Source organism: Urocampus carinirostris, chromosome 15 (genome assembly GCF_059441175.1).
Source record: "Urocampus carinirostris isolate Australia breed hairy pipefish chromosome 15, RoL_Ucar_1.0, whole genome shotgun sequence".
Lineage (NCBI taxonomy): Eukaryota > Metazoa > Chordata > Actinopteri > Syngnathiformes > Syngnathidae > Urocampus > Urocampus carinirostris.
Genome location: NC_142363.1, coordinates 30,671,087 through 30,686,888, shown reverse-complemented (window position 1 = coordinate 30,686,888; position 15,802 = coordinate 30,671,087). Strand labels below are relative to the sequence as shown.

The 15,802-nt window shown below is 42.3% G+C and overlaps 1 protein-coding gene across 4 annotated transcripts in view; it reads left to right on the top strand.

Annotated features, from left to right (window-relative positions):
* Positions 1 to 1,544: 1,544 nt before the first annotated feature.
* hectd1 (HECT domain containing 1) overlaps positions 1,545 to 15,802 on the top strand; it is a 28,162-nt gene continuing 13,904 nt past the window's right edge. For 2 of the 4 annotated variants that reach the window (XM_088354629.1, XM_088354626.1), the window contains exons 1-21: positions 1,545 to 1,762; positions 5,355 to 5,492; positions 5,626 to 5,777; positions 6,685 to 6,919; positions 9,127 to 9,636; positions 11,242 to 11,512; positions 11,680 to 11,756; positions 11,827 to 11,925; positions 12,000 to 12,114; positions 12,234 to 12,408; positions 12,673 to 12,811; positions 12,890 to 13,060; positions 13,501 to 13,723; positions 13,802 to 14,065; positions 14,144 to 14,355; positions 14,422 to 14,568; positions 14,652 to 14,746; positions 14,892 to 14,997; positions 15,073 to 15,207; positions 15,301 to 15,440; positions 15,511 to 15,723. In XM_088354629.1, coding sequence (XP_088210755.1) covers positions 5,638 to 5,777; positions 6,685 to 6,919; positions 9,127 to 9,636; positions 11,242 to 11,512; positions 11,680 to 11,756; positions 11,827 to 11,925; positions 12,000 to 12,114; positions 12,234 to 12,408; positions 12,673 to 12,811; positions 12,890 to 13,060; positions 13,501 to 13,723; positions 13,802 to 14,065; positions 14,144 to 14,355; positions 14,422 to 14,568; positions 14,652 to 14,746; positions 14,892 to 14,997; positions 15,073 to 15,207; positions 15,301 to 15,440; positions 15,511 to 15,723 — 3,467 coding nt within the window. In that variant the 5' untranslated portion in view covers positions 1,545 to 1,762; positions 5,355 to 5,492; positions 5,626 to 5,637. Of the gene's footprint in view, positions 1,763 to 1,945; positions 1,966 to 5,354; positions 5,493 to 5,625; positions 5,778 to 6,684; positions 6,920 to 9,126; positions 9,637 to 11,241; positions 11,513 to 11,679; positions 11,757 to 11,826; positions 11,926 to 11,999; positions 12,115 to 12,233; positions 12,409 to 12,672; positions 12,812 to 12,889; positions 13,061 to 13,500; positions 13,724 to 13,801; positions 14,066 to 14,143; positions 14,356 to 14,421; positions 14,569 to 14,651; positions 14,747 to 14,891; positions 14,998 to 15,072; positions 15,208 to 15,300; positions 15,441 to 15,510; positions 15,724 to 15,802 lie in introns of those variants that run through there. The other 2 variants (XM_088354628.1, XM_088354627.1) reach the window with 2 other exon arrangements.

Sequence of the window (15,802 nt, the reverse complement as noted above, 5' to 3'; positions counted from 1 at the left end):
GTATTTGTGTGCCCTGCGACTGGCTGGCAACCAGTTCAGGGTGTCCCCTGCCCACTGCCCGAAGATGGTAAATGGTCTGCATTTATATAGCGTTTTTCCAGTCAATTAAGACCTCCCAAAGCGCTTTACAATGTGCTTCACACTTACCTATTCACACACCAATAGGGAGTCAGCCATGCAAGGACCAAAAGAAAGAGAGAAAAAGAAAGAGAGAGAGTTAAAAAGACAAGACAAGGGAGACAGAGTAAAACAGAGAGAGAGGGTAATAGACAGAAAAATGAGAACAGAGTAAGAAAAATAGAGGGAACACAATAGCGAGTGAGAGAGAGAGAAAACAGTCGATAAAGGGAGAAATAGAGAGAAAAAATTAGAAATAAATAGAGAAAGAGACATAGAACAAGAGAAAGATTGAAATAATGAGAGAAGACTTTTTTCGGGGCGGCAGTAGCTCAGGAGGTAGAGCGATCGTTTTAGGATTAAGGGATCCCAGTTCGAATCCCGGCTTGTCCGTGTTACATGCCGAAGTGTCCTTGGGTAAGACACTTAACCCCCAATACCCCCAATAAGCAGGTTAGCGCCTTACATGGCTGCACAGATCACGGCCGCTATTGGGAAATGTGAAGCACAATGTAAAGCGCTTTGGGAAGTCATTGACTTGAAAAGCGCTATATAAATGCAGATCATTTCATTTCATTTCATTTCATTTCATTTCAGAAGACTTTTTAAAAGACAAAGAGAGGAAAAGAGTGAGCATGAGAAAGAGAAAGAAAGGAAGTGAGAAAGAAAGAAATAGAAAAAAGGGGAGAAAAAGAGGGACTAAAGAGAAAAAGAGAAAGAGTTAGAGAGCACAATAGCAAGAGAGAGAGAGAAAACAGTAGATAAAGGGAAAAATATAGAGAGAGAAAAAGGAAAGAAAGAAATAGAGAAAGAGACAGAGAAAGATGAAAAGAATGAGAGAAGAGTTTTTAAAAGACAAAAAGAAAAAGAGAAAAGAGTGAGCACGAGGAAGAGAAAGAAAGGGAGTGAGAAAGAAAGAAATAGAAAAAAAGGGATTGATAGCTGGGATGGGCTCCAGCACCCCCGCGACTACTGAGGATAAGCGTTGCAGATAGTGGATGGATCGATAGATATTTTTAGACCAGCGAAGAAGGTCTTGCGGGCCATGGTGGCCCACCACTGCCAATCAGAATATGGAAATTAAATAAATTATAAATTGCTATTAATTAATGAAATTTACAGCAAAAATTGTTGGGATCCATTTTTTTTATATTGGCCATGTGAATTTTATGTTCTATAATGGATTTGTATGTGGTATCGATGATTGTGCAAGTTTTGGGTATCGGTCTGAAAAAAATGAACGAACATCCCGAAATATTAGTCGAAAAAAAAAATGTTTCTTTCAAATCATAATGTAAGCTCATTATTTGTTGATTTCGTGTTTTGAAATGCGCAGACTGACACAAACAGTTCCATTTTTTTTGTTTGCGTGACTAATATTTCCGAGTGGAAAGGCGGAACCTCAACGTCACATGACCCGTGGGCTCCCCTCCATTTCTGCGTGTGCGCTAGCGTAAGTGAACTTGCGTGTATTTTTGTGTGTTCTATCCCGGCCCCACTCGGTCCACTCTGACCTCAATCGGAACAACTCACCGGGAATGGACGAAATCCACGGGTGTCCGTGACATTTTTCACCCCCCCACGGAAAACACCGTAGCCTCCCACCACCTTCCTCCTCCCCTTCCACGCATCAAGGAAAACCAGGGTGAGTTTACCCGCAGCGGCTTCGTGTCACCTCATTCCCGGCGGCGGCGAGGCCTGTCGGTTCTCTTCGAACTCGAGGCCCGAGGCTTAAGTGTGAGGCCTTGCGTGATTATTTTTTCCTCTCCCCGTCTTCGTGGAGGGGGTGACCGCTGGGGCGTCTCGTGCCCCCCGTCAGAATAATCGTCGACGTCGTCGTCAGAATCGGTAAACATTTATTCGAATTGCTGCCGCGACGAATTAACGCGGAGGCGACTAAAACTGTTTAGTCAGCTTAGTACACCATTAGATAGCCCGGTGCTAGCCACAAGCTAGCTGGCTAACACCAGGCAATTAGAGCACCAGCTGTGCTTGGAAATAACATTTTAAATATGTATTTTTTTATCGTTGCCAGTTTTTAAAAGTGTTTTTGAGTTCAGGGGCTTTATTTAAAGGCGTGACATTACTTGTTTTATCTATTGTTTGTTTGCGACAGCGGCCTAGCAAGGATCGATGTAACATGCTAAAGCTAATGGTGGATGTTGTTTTCGAGCAATACATTTATATTTGGGGGGTTGGGCTGATTAAAATGTAGCCCAACGACTATCTTGGGTTATAGGGTGGGGTGCTCCTCCGAAAGTGCGTCATTATAATAACACTTAATCTTATCGCCTCATCAGATGGATTCGATCAGGTGACTTGAAGTTTTGTTTCCCCCAAAATCGTATGCACGGAGATCGTTCCTAATTGTTAGTAATTATCACTACGAGACGTCTAAAATCAAACAAATGGCAACAACGTTAGACGATTTCTTGTTATTTTTCTTTGCTGTATTTTGAAAATGATGACAGCACTGCCAAGTCTTTCTACATGCATAAACTGACACCCAATGTCGCAACGCTATTTTCAAGATTACACTATGAAGGTTTTTATTAGAGTTTGCGTTGAAGCCATACCTGTCGACTTCAGTCAATTGATCCCCTTATTAATGATGGTCATCCCCCTTATTAAGCGATAATAAACCTTACAAACAAAAGGCAGAAACTATTTACTCACAGCAAGACATTATATATATATATATATATATATATATATATATATATATATATATATATATATAGATAGGTATATAGATACTTTATTCATCCCCGTAGGGAAATTTACACTTCCAACAGTATCCTTGTGTTAAAAAAAAGCTACAGAATACAAAAATACCCAATATAGCGTGTGAATAAAGAACATTTAAATAGTGTTACGAAAATTACACACTGTAATAAAAAGGGTTAATGTGCATTATGTGGGCTTTTACTCCCCAGGGTTGAGTTAAAGAGCCTCATGGCATGAGAAAGAAATGATCTCAGTCTGTCCGTGGAACAAGACTGTGACAGCAGTCTGTCGCTGAAGCTGCTCTTCTGTTTGGAGATGATGCTGTGTAGTGGATGGAATGAATTGTCCATGTTCAGTGCCCGTCCCTCAGCTACAATGCAGAATATGCACAAAGATTATATGTGTAAACAAGTTTAAATTATTAACCAAATAAAACAAACAATTCATTGTTCAACTTTCTTAGTTCTTTCACCACTTGGCAGTAAATTTAGTCTTGCTTAATGCATTGTCACTGTCTCCTTGAACAGTTTTAGTTATTACCCATTTTTATTGCTGATGTTGACCAAATTTTGTGTATTGTTGGCAATCACAACAGCTATTGCAGCCTGGTCAAACTGGAAGGGGGTTTACCTTTTGTTTGGGCCCCTTCACAATGTCTCTTGTTTTCCACATGCTGAGGTTTTTGAGTTTTTCCCTTGCCCGCATGCAAGTTTCCGATCAGGGAATGTTGTAATTGTGACCTGTGCGATCCTTTCACACTTTTTGCGATTCGGAGTGCAAGATTTCGCAGACTTTATTTATTCTACAGATGCTTTTACTCTGTTACAGAAACTATCACAATTTAAGTTAAAAATCAATGATTAATCAAGGTCAACATTTGCTATTGTTGGTTGATTAGTTGGACCCCTTAACCACTTGAGCAAGTACAACCTGGTGGTGCCCATCCCTCTGCAGGTCATATGTTTCCAGCCGGTCTCGAACCGGAGACCTGTCGCGTGATAGGCAAAGGTGCTAACCACTGCGATGCTACCGGTAACCGAGACGATCAGGGTTAGAGCTGAAATGGGCAAGACTAAAGGTTTAACAAAGAATGAGGGTGTTTTTAAGAATTTTTTTCCCCCCAAACAAAAGTTAATACGTTGTACACTATTCAAAATGATCAAAAAATTAAATATATTTGAATGACTTCAGCAATGCCAAGTCTTGGCTACCTGCCAAAACAGTCTCAAGGTGTCGCACCGCTATTTTCGAGATTGCATAGTGAATGTTTTTCTACTAGTGTGGGAGCTGACATTAACTATTAAATAGGTTTGTTAATAACAACTCAAATACAGTAGGACCCCTGGGATACTACATTAATCTGAGGTTCGGAATCTAAAGTGTAATTGTTGTTTTGCTGGGGATCGAAACCTATAGTAATTAGCTAATCTTGTGTTCCAATACACCTAAAAAACCATTACAATAACAATATAGTACTTAGTAGGTACTGCATTTGTGTATTGTATGTACATCTGATTAAATAACATAGTAAATAAATATAAAGGAAAAGTTACATTTTATGTATCTTTAGTTTGATGTCACTTGAGCTGGTCAAGTGGAGTAGCAGGTGGATACAAAGAGGGCGGAAACTGCAAGGGCGAATTAAAAAAGAAACCGTTTTTGAATCCTCCTTTTTCAAGGAATATTAAAATATTTCCTTGCTTTAATCACCTTCGAATTTGTAATAGTCTCCATCATCGTTTGGTCATGGCTATGCAACTTAGCAAAGGTAGCATTCCTAGTATTTTTCTTGATAATCGCAAGATTTGTTTTTACGGTTATGGTTTTGCTTCTCCCTTTAGCACCAATGTAAGCCTTGGGACCCATATCTAAGAATTAGAGTACATAAAATACAGTATTGTATGGTCAACTTGCGAAGTATTTACAAAGCACATAAGATTTTAAACTGCGTGAAGAGAAAGACACTGTGGAAAGGTACCACCTCCCAGTTGCATATCATTCTTTTCATAACGCTGCGACAAAAAACAATAGCAGATCAGCATTTTATGATGCCGACCAATATTAGACAGGAATTGGAGAGATGCAGCAAAGATGGGATTTTAAAAGGCTTGGGCACACAAAATAGTTTGCCGATGTCGTATAGTGGAGAAAATTCAGTAAAGAATTGCAGAGAAAGACAACTTATTCCCTATTGTAAAGTGAAAATGTCAGAATGGGTGGACATTGTATCCCAGACTGATGAGCACGAGTTTCTAAAAAAATATTTAATTTAACTGTTGATTGCCTATCAAACTGGTTGATTTTTTTGATCACGTGAAAAGGGGGCAAGGTTAGCAATTTAGCATCTGCAGGAGTTGCGATAAGCGGATCTGTTTTGTTGCTGATCTTGTGGGTATTAGCGTGTAATTGGCCCGCAATCGACTAAGCCGCCGTCCAAAAGTCCCAGCATGCCTCCCTGGTGATTTGTCTGCCATGATAAAAGTCACCGATGGGGTATTTGTTTTTGCCAGGCACGTGCGCCTGATGTCCCACAATCTGGCACAAGAGCCACTCCCAGCTTCCTGAGTGCTTGGATGAATCCCAAACAGCGAGACCACCGCAAGCACTGATTGGCCAAGAGCCACACCTCGTAGCCAACTGCCATCCAGGTCAGTGGGACGGATGAAAAGTTTTTTTAATATGTGATGATAAAATTGCCATTAAATTTTAACCTTCTCGCTGTAAAATAATTTGAGAAATGTAATTGCAAACTTTCAACTCTGTTGATCTGTGGGTTCCTAGGAGTAAGGCGCGATGGCGGACGTGGACCCCGACACTCTGCTGGAGTGGCTCCAGATGGGACAGGGCGACGAGCGTGACATGCAGCTCATCGCACTGGAGCAGCTGTGCATGCTCCTGCTCATGTCCGACAATGTGGACCGATGCTTTGAAACGTAAGTCGGATCAAAATTGAAAAAAAAGGCCATTAGCAATTAAAAAGAAAAAGAATGCTTGCCTAGTTTGCAAAGCAGACCTTGCGTATTACGGCGGTACCTCGGTTATGCTTGAACAGAGAACAGTCGGAAAGTTGGATGGAAAAAAAGTCTGAATCGCCTCGTCAAGATACAAGTAACATTTAAGACTGTGGTTTTATTAACATGCATTGTGCATTTTTTACACATATAATTTGCTATAAAAGAGCTAGCGCAATCATCTTTATAATTAAATGAATGCTAAGGACAAACGTCATTTGTTAAAACCAATTCATTTCAAACTGTTGAGTTTTTTGTTACAGATTTTGCTGTTGACCACTATATGTACTTCACAAAATGCACAATATTTTAATTGACTATTCTACAGCTGCTAATGAGCCTTCCTGTCATTTACAGGGATGAAAAAAAATGTGATTTTAATGTATTTTTTTATTTGCCTGTCCTCAAACCATGCACAGTATTATGTATTAATTTCCGTCCTTATTGAGCACTGTGCCTAATTAATTTTAGATAAGGCATTTCTATTTACTTTTGTACAAATTCACATTATTTTCAATAAAAGTATGTAATTTATTTTTCATTGTACCAAATTTTCTTGTTTATTATCATTTGCCACATAATTCGACTTTGTGCTAAATTTGAGAAAAATTTAATCGTTATCCAATTATTCGAATCATTTTTTTTCAATAGTCTGTGACTAGTTGACTATTAAAGTAGTCGTTCGTTGCAGCCCTATTAGCAATGACAACCTATGGAAACCTTGTATTCGTAAAAACACAATACATCTTCAAACCCATAATCAGCCCATATCGAGTCTGCCACAGTACTTCCAATGTTTTAAATCATCACGGATTCACTGTCTGTTCAGGTGCCCCCCACGAACGTTCCTGCCGGCGCTATGCAAGATCTTCCTGGATGAAAGCGCCCCCGACAACGTTCTAGAGGTGACTGCCCGCGCCATCACTTACTACCTGGACGTGTCTGCCGAGTGCACGCGCAGGATTGTTGGTGTGGACGGCGCCATCAAAGCTCTGTGCAACCGCCTGGTGGTGGTGGAGCTCAACAACAGGACCAGCAGGGACCTTGCGGAACAATGTGTTAAGGTTGGTTGGAGAGGGGTATTATTTCCCACCAGAATAAATTGTATCTACCGTAAATTTCAGATTACAGAAAGCCCTCGATTAAAAGCTGCATGGGCAAATTTAAGGAACAAACTCGACTGTTTTTGTACAAGCAGCTCCGGATTTTAAGAAAAATCATTATACATAAATGCTTTGGCTAATTGAATATTTTAGTTGGGCAGAAGGTGACTATTCAGTATAGTTTTCTTATCAGGCCAAAAACTGACATCATATTGGGCTATCAGTCCGATTACTGTCATCCCAATAATTATCTTGTACCCCGCCTTCGTTAGTAACTAGTGTAGGCATGTATCAGATTTTATTATCCAGTAGTAGAAATACTTGGTCTCCTTTCTATTACTTTGTCATGTGTGCAAGGGATGGGAGAGCTTAAGATCATTCGCATGGCTCTGCATGTCTGCAGGCTGTTTTTATTGTGTGGGCTTCTTAATTTCAGTCAGTATAGTTCATTAAGAATGACAGCTGTGGACAAGTGTTGTATTTGTGGCACAATGTGTTACTCTTCTGTACCAGGTTTTCCCCCACTGACTGTTTTTAAATACAGTAAACCTCGGATAAGTCGGATCCAGATGGACCGGTCATTTTCATCCGACTTATCCGAGGATCCGACTTATCCGAGGTCGCAAAATTCATTCCAAACTTCGCCGCGATGTCTTTTTGCTTCATGTGCTGATTCTTTTCTTGGAATTCAATGATAGCGAGCTTTTCTTCATACGTTCTAGTCTTGAGACTCCTGCCTTTGGTTTTAGAACTTGAGGCCATCGCCACACCGTAGACCGCACAGACCGCAAGGAAGTCCAAAGAAATTCACACAAATTCAATTTGAATGCTAGCACTACTGTAATAAGAAACAATGGGATTATGATTACGAGGCTTTGTTCTATGACCGCGTGCTGTGATTGAGAGTGCTATCATTCAACACTGAGGAGGAGTTTGATGAATAGCCTCTGCCAATCACGGAACGCCACGTCACATCAAGAAATCTTCCCGGAAAATCTGGGAGGGGTGAAAATCTTCCCGGAAAATCTGTGAGGAGTGAAAATCTTCCCGGAAAATTCCATCGCTTACTGCCACTGGAGGCTGAAATTTAGAGCATTTGGGAGATGTCCTAGGCGACCTGATACCGATCCGACTTATCAGAGGCGAAAACCATTAAAAAGGGTCAATTGTACGGAAAAATCCATCCGACTTAGGCGAGGATCCGACTTATAAAATCCGACTTATGCGAGGTGTAATACTACAGAAAAGCCTAGAGAACAAACGTTCCACGCAATTTGTCCGACTTATCCGAGAATCCGACTTATGCGAGTCCGACTTATCCGAGGTTTACTGTATGTAAGAAATTGACATTAATGAGTTCCATTTTCAGGGCTGTTGAAGCCCGCCGCGTAAAACCTTGAAGGTGGTGTCCGTGAATCACAAAAAGTCTCAAAGGGCTGCATAGACCACCATTACAACATCCCTTGATTTGAAACCTTTACGAGGCCAAGGAAAAACAAAATAAACTCAGGCTTAGGAAAATGATGAAAACTTAAAGGTGATGTCCCTAACTTAAAAGTATTCCATCTTCTGGCTGAAATCATCTTTGCAGCCTCTGTTGAGCTCTTCTTGTTGCGCGAGCAAGTACGGTGACTTTCTTTGACGCGCTCAAATAAACTCTTCTTTTTTTATCTTTTTGGGGTTGACTGTATTTGAAAAAGTCCTTTTCTTTCACCATTTTCATCCTATAATAAGAGTAGACCGCAAGCACGTACGTAAAATCACACTACCATCCTCCGTCTCCCCGCCTACTTTCCTCCAGCGTGTTGTGCTCTGTGGCTCAAATGATAAAAGTGAGATGAAAGCAGATAGCACGTGGGGAAAAAAGTATAAAGGCTTTTTGAACTCAGTTTGGCATTTTGAATATGTTTTATAGAGGCAAAAATTATACTTTCAATTTTGTAAGAAACCCTCAACTTAGATGCCCCACCTTTTAAATTTGCACATGCAGTTTTTTCATCAAGTCCGATCTGTAGTGTGAAATATACGGTAGTTTCTTGCATGGCTTAATAGCGAAGCATGCCAAGTCATTCTGCTTCTTTTTTTCCTCTTTTTCTACTTCTATGTGATTACTTGGTGGACAGGTGTATTTGTAGTTGTAAACCATGTATTTGTTGTGGGATCTTCAGGTCCTGGAGTTGATCTGCACCAGGGAATCGGGCGCTGTATTTGAAGCGGGTGGCCTAAACTGCGTGTTGACTTTCATCCGGGACAGCGGCCACTTGGTGCACAAAGACACACTTCACTCAGCCATGGCCGTGGTGTCGCGCCTCTGTAGCAAGATGGAGCCCCAGGACGCCTCCCTGGAGACATGCGTGGAGTCTCTCTCTAGCCTCCTCAAGCACGAAGACCACCAGGTTTCGGACGGTGCACTGCGCTGCTTTGCGTCGCTAGCTGACCGCTTCACCCGGCGCGGCGTGGACCCCGCACCTTTAGCCAAACATGGACTGACGGAGGAGCTGTTGTCGCGTATGGCGGCGGCGGGAGGAGCCACGCCGGGCCCTTCCTCTGCCTGCAAGCCTGGCCGACCATCAGCCGGCGCCGCCCCCTCGGCCCCCGACTCCAAGCTCAGTAACCAAGTGTCCACCATTGTCAGCTTGCTGTCCACGCTGTGTCGAGGCTCGCCGCTCGTCACGCACGTATGTACTTTTTTTTTTTTTCATTACCGTAAATTTTGGGCTACAAGCCACTACTTTTTACTTTATTTTAAACACTGCAGCTTACAATACCATGCGGCTTATTCCCTTTTTTTCGTGGTGGCACCAAGGAAAACAGCAAGCTGCTCTTTTTCCACAATGCATACATTCCAAATACAAAACACCACGGCGACCTATAAGAACATTTATGACACCCTTTTAGAGGGAAAATTGGTCGTTTTTGTCCAACATTATTTATAAAATACATAACATAAGCGAAACACGAGGTTTAAGAGTACTTTATTGTATATCACAACATACTCATGATATTTCAACTTTATCACCACAAATCGAGGCCTCAATTTATACATCTGTATTGAACAGCAGTGAAAGTTAGCCATTAACTACGCTACACTTCTCATTCCTATCATCGGTGTCAAAGTTTCCTTTTCTCCTCGAGGAACAATAACTAGAGAATTTGACAATACAAAAAGGCACATCTGTGTTGCAATCTGGTGCTATTCCCCACGTTATGATTTAGAGGTCGACTGATTATTGGCCGGGCCAATTATCAGTACTGATATTGACGGATATCGACTTTTTATTAATTCAATATATGTTCAAATATATTTAAAGCTGGGTAAGAGGAGCAGCGGGAGATTTGCTTTGAAACAGTTATTTTTTCACTCACTTCTCCCCTTCCCTCCTTTCTCATGAACTCAGCATAATTGCATTTCCTGAATTGTAAGGTTTTGGTTTAAGTGAAAGATTAATCATGTAGCTCTGCTGAATTTTTTTTTCTACTGAAAAAGGTTTTGCAGAGTTATTAAAAGTTTTATTTGAATTTATAACAAATGGCCTTGTTTTTTTTTTGGCATAATAAAAAATACGCCATTTTTTAAGCTTTTACAGCAAATTAATATCAGCTTCAAATATATGTTGTCAGCCCGCCTCTTATTACTATTAATCTGTATCGGCCCTGAAAACCCCAAATCGATCGATCATAGTATGGTTGCCCGGCGCTGTCATCTAAAAATATAAACATCATATTTTAGGCAACACAGCCCTTATTTGTGTTATCTTTCGACGCAGTATTAAATATGTGCTGGTCTTTGTAATCACCATATTGGTCAAGTCACATTTATTTATATAGCCCTTAATCACAAAAAATGTCTCAAAGGACTGCACAGGATTACAATTACACCATTACCTGATCTTAAACCAACATGCGGGCAAGGAAAAACTCAAAACCTCAGCGTGAGGAAAAAAAGAAACCTTGAGAAGGGGCCTCACAAGTGGTAATCCCTCTTCCAGAATGACCAGGGTAGAATAGATTTAGCATTGGGTTACATTACACAAACATAGTAAACATAAAAACATAGTGGTCAGGACTACATGATCTTTTTTCCCCGAATGCTTTGCTTAGGTACAGGATTGAAGACTATCGGTACATACAAAAAATAAATTGGTTTTTTTTTTTCCCCCCCTGATCCTTTTGCCAGTTTTTTTAAACCAATGCGGCCTTCGACTCAAAGTGTGCCTACTTCTGCCTAGTTCCATTTTATAAGAGAAGGAATAAAATTGTTGTTTCCACGATCTTTTTACCAGGACCTGCTGCGCTCTGCGCTGCCCAACTCCATGGAGTGCGCCCTTGGCGGGGACGAGCGCTGTGTCCTGGACACCATGCGTCTGGTGGACCTGCTACTGGTGCTTCTTTTCGAGGGCCGAAAGGCCCTACCAAAGTCCACGGCTGGCTCCTCCAGTCGCATCCCTTGCCTGCGGCGGCTGGACAGTTCGGGAGAACGTTCCCACCGACAGCTCATTGACTGTATACGCAGCAAAGACACGGATGCGCTCATCGACGCTATTGACACAGGAGGTGAGCGGTGTGGATATTTTCAAACAATTTAACTTGTTGATTTTAAATGCACATTAAATGCCACAAAGAAAACCAAACCACTGTACCAAAAAATAAACCTTTTGATTAATGGTATCAATTTGCTGGGCCCAGTTGTGACTGACATAAGATTCTAAATCTGTTGGCAGCCTTCGAGGTTAACTTCATGGATGATGTTGGTCAAACCCTCCTCAACTGGGCATCTGCCTTTGGCACACAGGAAATGGTAAGCTTAAACATGAACACAAACGTTTTTTCAATCGTATCTTAAACCGGCTCGTTTTGGTGCCTGTCAGGTGGAATTCTTGTGTGAACGCGGCGCCGATGTCAACCGAGGACAGAGGTCGTCGTCTCTGCACTACGCTGCCTGTTTCGGGCGCCCGCAAGTTGCAAAGGTAACTAGTGTACATATGAGTAGAATGGCAGTCATCAGAAGACTACCATTGTTTTGGTGTGAACGTTTGACTAGACTTTGCTGCGTCACGGTGCAAATCCTGATCTGAGGGACGAAGATGGAAAGACCCCCCTTGACAAGGCCAGGGAACGTGGCCACAGTGAGGTGGTGGCAATACTGCAGTCTCCTGGTCAGTGTTAACTTTCACGACTGCCTTCCTAGTTCGCCGAAAATCTTTCATAATTTTTATAGTCAGACAGCAGGGCAAAATTTATTTTAAAGTCGTCAACTCTTCACTATGTGTGTCAGGTGACTGGATGTGTCCGGTTAACAAAGGTGATGACAAGAAGAAGAAAGACGTCAACAAAGACGAGGACGAAGGAGGCGAGCCCAAAGGGGACCCAGAAATGGCGCCCATCTACCTGAAAAGACTTCTGCCTGTTTTTGCACAAACCTTCCAGCAAACCATGCTGCCTTCTATTAGGTTAAACAACTCACTTTAATTCCTATTTGCTTTCAATTAGTTATTAATTCATGTAATCACATTTTCACTACTACTTTACTCAGTCATGAATTCAATCTCTTACAGTGAGCATGGAATTGTTTTCATTTATTGAGTTGCATTTTGTCACACGTTTGAGGAAATATGTAAATAGTTCAATGTAATTTGACTGTTTGTGCAGGATTTTACTCAGACTTTCAAACAATTAAGCTCTCACTGTTAATAACTGAGGTTTGTTTCTTTTAGGAAAGCCAGTCTGGCCCTGATCCGGAAGATGGTCCACTATAGCAGTGAATTGCTGCTGAAGGAGGTCTGCGACAGTGAGGCAGGCCACAACCTGCCTACAGTGCTGGTTGAGATCAGTGCCACTGTGTTGGACCAGGAGGTATGTACATTTAACTCCGAACATGGAAACAAAACTTTTAAATTCCCTCTAACTCCCCTGAGCTCTTTCCTGACCTAGGACGATGACGACGGCCACCTGCTGGCCTTGCAGATCATCCGAGACCTGGTAGACAAAGGTGGAGATGTCTTTCTGGATCAGTTGGCCCGCCTGGGCGTTATAAATAAAGTGTCGACGCTGGCTGGACCGGCGTCGGACGACGAGAATGAGGACGAAGTCAAACCCGAGAAGGTGCGTCAGGAATTGTCTGTGTTCTTAGTATGTTTTTATTTTTAAATAATTAAAATATGGTTTATGCTTTTTTTTCCCGAGAGAAATATAGGGTGAAAAAAATAATTAAGTTTATTATTTTCAATAATTAAAAATAGGAAGGAGTGTTAGTTCTGGTATCAGATATTTGGACCTTGAGCTGAACACATTTTTTCTTTAAAATGTGTGTACTGGTTTGAAATGACAATTTTAGCTTATATGGATCTCTATCTATAAATCCTATTTACATTTGGGATTTATGAGTTCTGCATTCAAAACTATTTACTAATTTCTAACTACCTTAGCCTAAATAAAGAGCAGATTTTTAGGACAACTATTTGAGAATAAGTTCTAGTCAAGAGTATGTAGGGAATAATTAGCAGCATGTTGCAAGAATTAAAGTTGTAACCATGGTAATGCAGGAGGAGGAAGTCCAGGAGGATGCCAGGGAAATCCTGCAAGGAAAACCATACCACTGGCGGGATTGGTCTATCATTAGGGGCCGGGACTGCCTCTACATTTGGTCAGACGCTGCAGCCCTGGAGCTATCCAATGGCTCCAATGGCTGGTTCCGCTTCATTCTAGACGGGAAGCTGGCCACCATGTACTCAAGCGGCAGCCCAGAAGGCGGCTCAGATAGCTCTGGTAACATAATACCCCTTGCAAAATACTTATTATGTGATTTTTGACTCTCTAGCAATGACTTTTTCATCATGTTTGCAGAGTCTCGTAGCGAGTTCCTGGAGAAGCTTCAACGAGCCAGGAGTCAAGTGAAGCCTGTCACGTCCAGCCAGCCTGTCTTGTCGAGTTTGGGTCCCACCAAACTGACAGTGGGCAACTGGTCACTGACATGCCTGAAGGACGGAGAGATTGCCATCCACAACTCGGACGGCCAGCAAGCTACCATCTTGAAGGAGGACCTGCCGGGTTTCGTATTTGAATCCAACCGAGGAACCAAGCACTCGTTTACTGCAGAGACGTCTTTAGGTGACATTATTTAAAATTGTGTTTCACTGGCGATTTACTCTCTTAACCTCCCCGCTGTTGTGATAACGTTTAATGTAGGCTCGGAGTTTGTGACTGGCTGGACGGGTAAGCGAGGCCGTAAGCTCAAGTCAAAGTTGGAGAAGACCAAGCAGAAAGTTAAGAGTATGGCCCGGGAGCTGTACGATGACCACTTCAAGGCAGTGGAGAGCATGCCCAGGGGCGTTGTGGTAACACTTAGAAACATCTCAACCCAGCTAGAGTCCTCCTGGGAGCTGCACACCAACAGACAGGTACCCACAGTGACACAATGCCACAGTGAGAAGAATGGACTTTGTTATCAAGTGCATGTATGTCAGTTTGTTGAAGGTGAGAACACCTGGCGGGACCTGATGAAGACAGCCCTGGAGAACTTGATAGTGGTGCTCAAAGATGAGAACACAATTTCTCCCTATGAGATGTGCAGCAGTGGCCTAGTTCAGGCTCTCTTCACTGTGCTCAACAACGTCAGTGATTTTGCATGCACATAAACATCGGGCAGCATTCTCGAAAGTGTCTTACTGAAACAAACTGTGTCACTGCCATTCAGAGTGCGGACGTAGACCTGAAACCTGATTGTAAGGCTTTAATGGAGAGGATCAATGTATTCAAAGCCGCTTTCAGTGAGAATGAAGATGACGAAAGGTGCTATTCTAAAATATAACCTTATTTTTGCCTTTTAAATTCAAACACAAAGTATTCTGTATGGTCACTTTTCTTTGTTGGGGAAGTCTGGTGAAGTTACACTCTTCATGGAGTGAGTTTTGTCTGTATCTGTGTTCCTGCGCAGCCTACCAGCAGTTGCCTTAATCCGCAAACTGATTGCTGTCCTGGAGTCCATCGAACGTCTTCCCCTGCACCTTTACGACACCCCAGGTTCTTCCTACAACTTGCAGGTGGGTCGTACTTTTGCTTACTCACACGCTAGAATTTGTATCTTTTTTTAATCCTCCCGGTCATTTTCTTTATAGATCTTGACAAGGAGGTTAAGATTCCGCTTGGAGCGGGCGCCTGGCGAGACGGCCCTCATTGACCGGACAGGACGTATGTTGAAGATGGAACCTCTAGCCACTGTTGAGTCTTTGGAGCAGTACTTGCTCAAGATGGTCAGCTCAAAGTCAAATCGGCGTCTATTGGCAGCGGAACTTTTTAAAGATTCTTATTTTCTTTTCTTTCTCTTTTCGATGGTGTGTCCACAGGTGGCCAAGCAGTGGTACGACTTTGAACGCTCCTCCTTCGTTTTTGTCAGGAAGCTGAGAGAAGGGCAGACCTTCACCTTTAGGCACCAACACGACTTTGACGAAAACGGCATAATTTATTGGGTTGGAACCAATGCAAAGTAAGTCCACTCCGCTTGGACTTGAGCTAAGGTGTAGGCCAGCATGCCAAGTCATCTCCCTGCTTTTCAGGACGGCCTATGAATGGGTCAACCCCGCCGCCTATGGACTGGTGGTTGTGACATCATCGGAAGGTCGAAACCTTCCTTATGGTCGTCTAGAAGACATCCTCAGTCGGGACAGCTCTGCCCTCAACTGTCACACCAATGACGACAAGAATGCCTGGTTCGCCGTTGATCTTGGCCTCTGGGTCATTCCATCTGCTTACACCTTGAGACATGCCAGGTAAGGCAACAAAGAGACAAAACACATACACAATATTGTAATAGCCTACATTTTTTCCTCCTAAACATAAATGGGAACG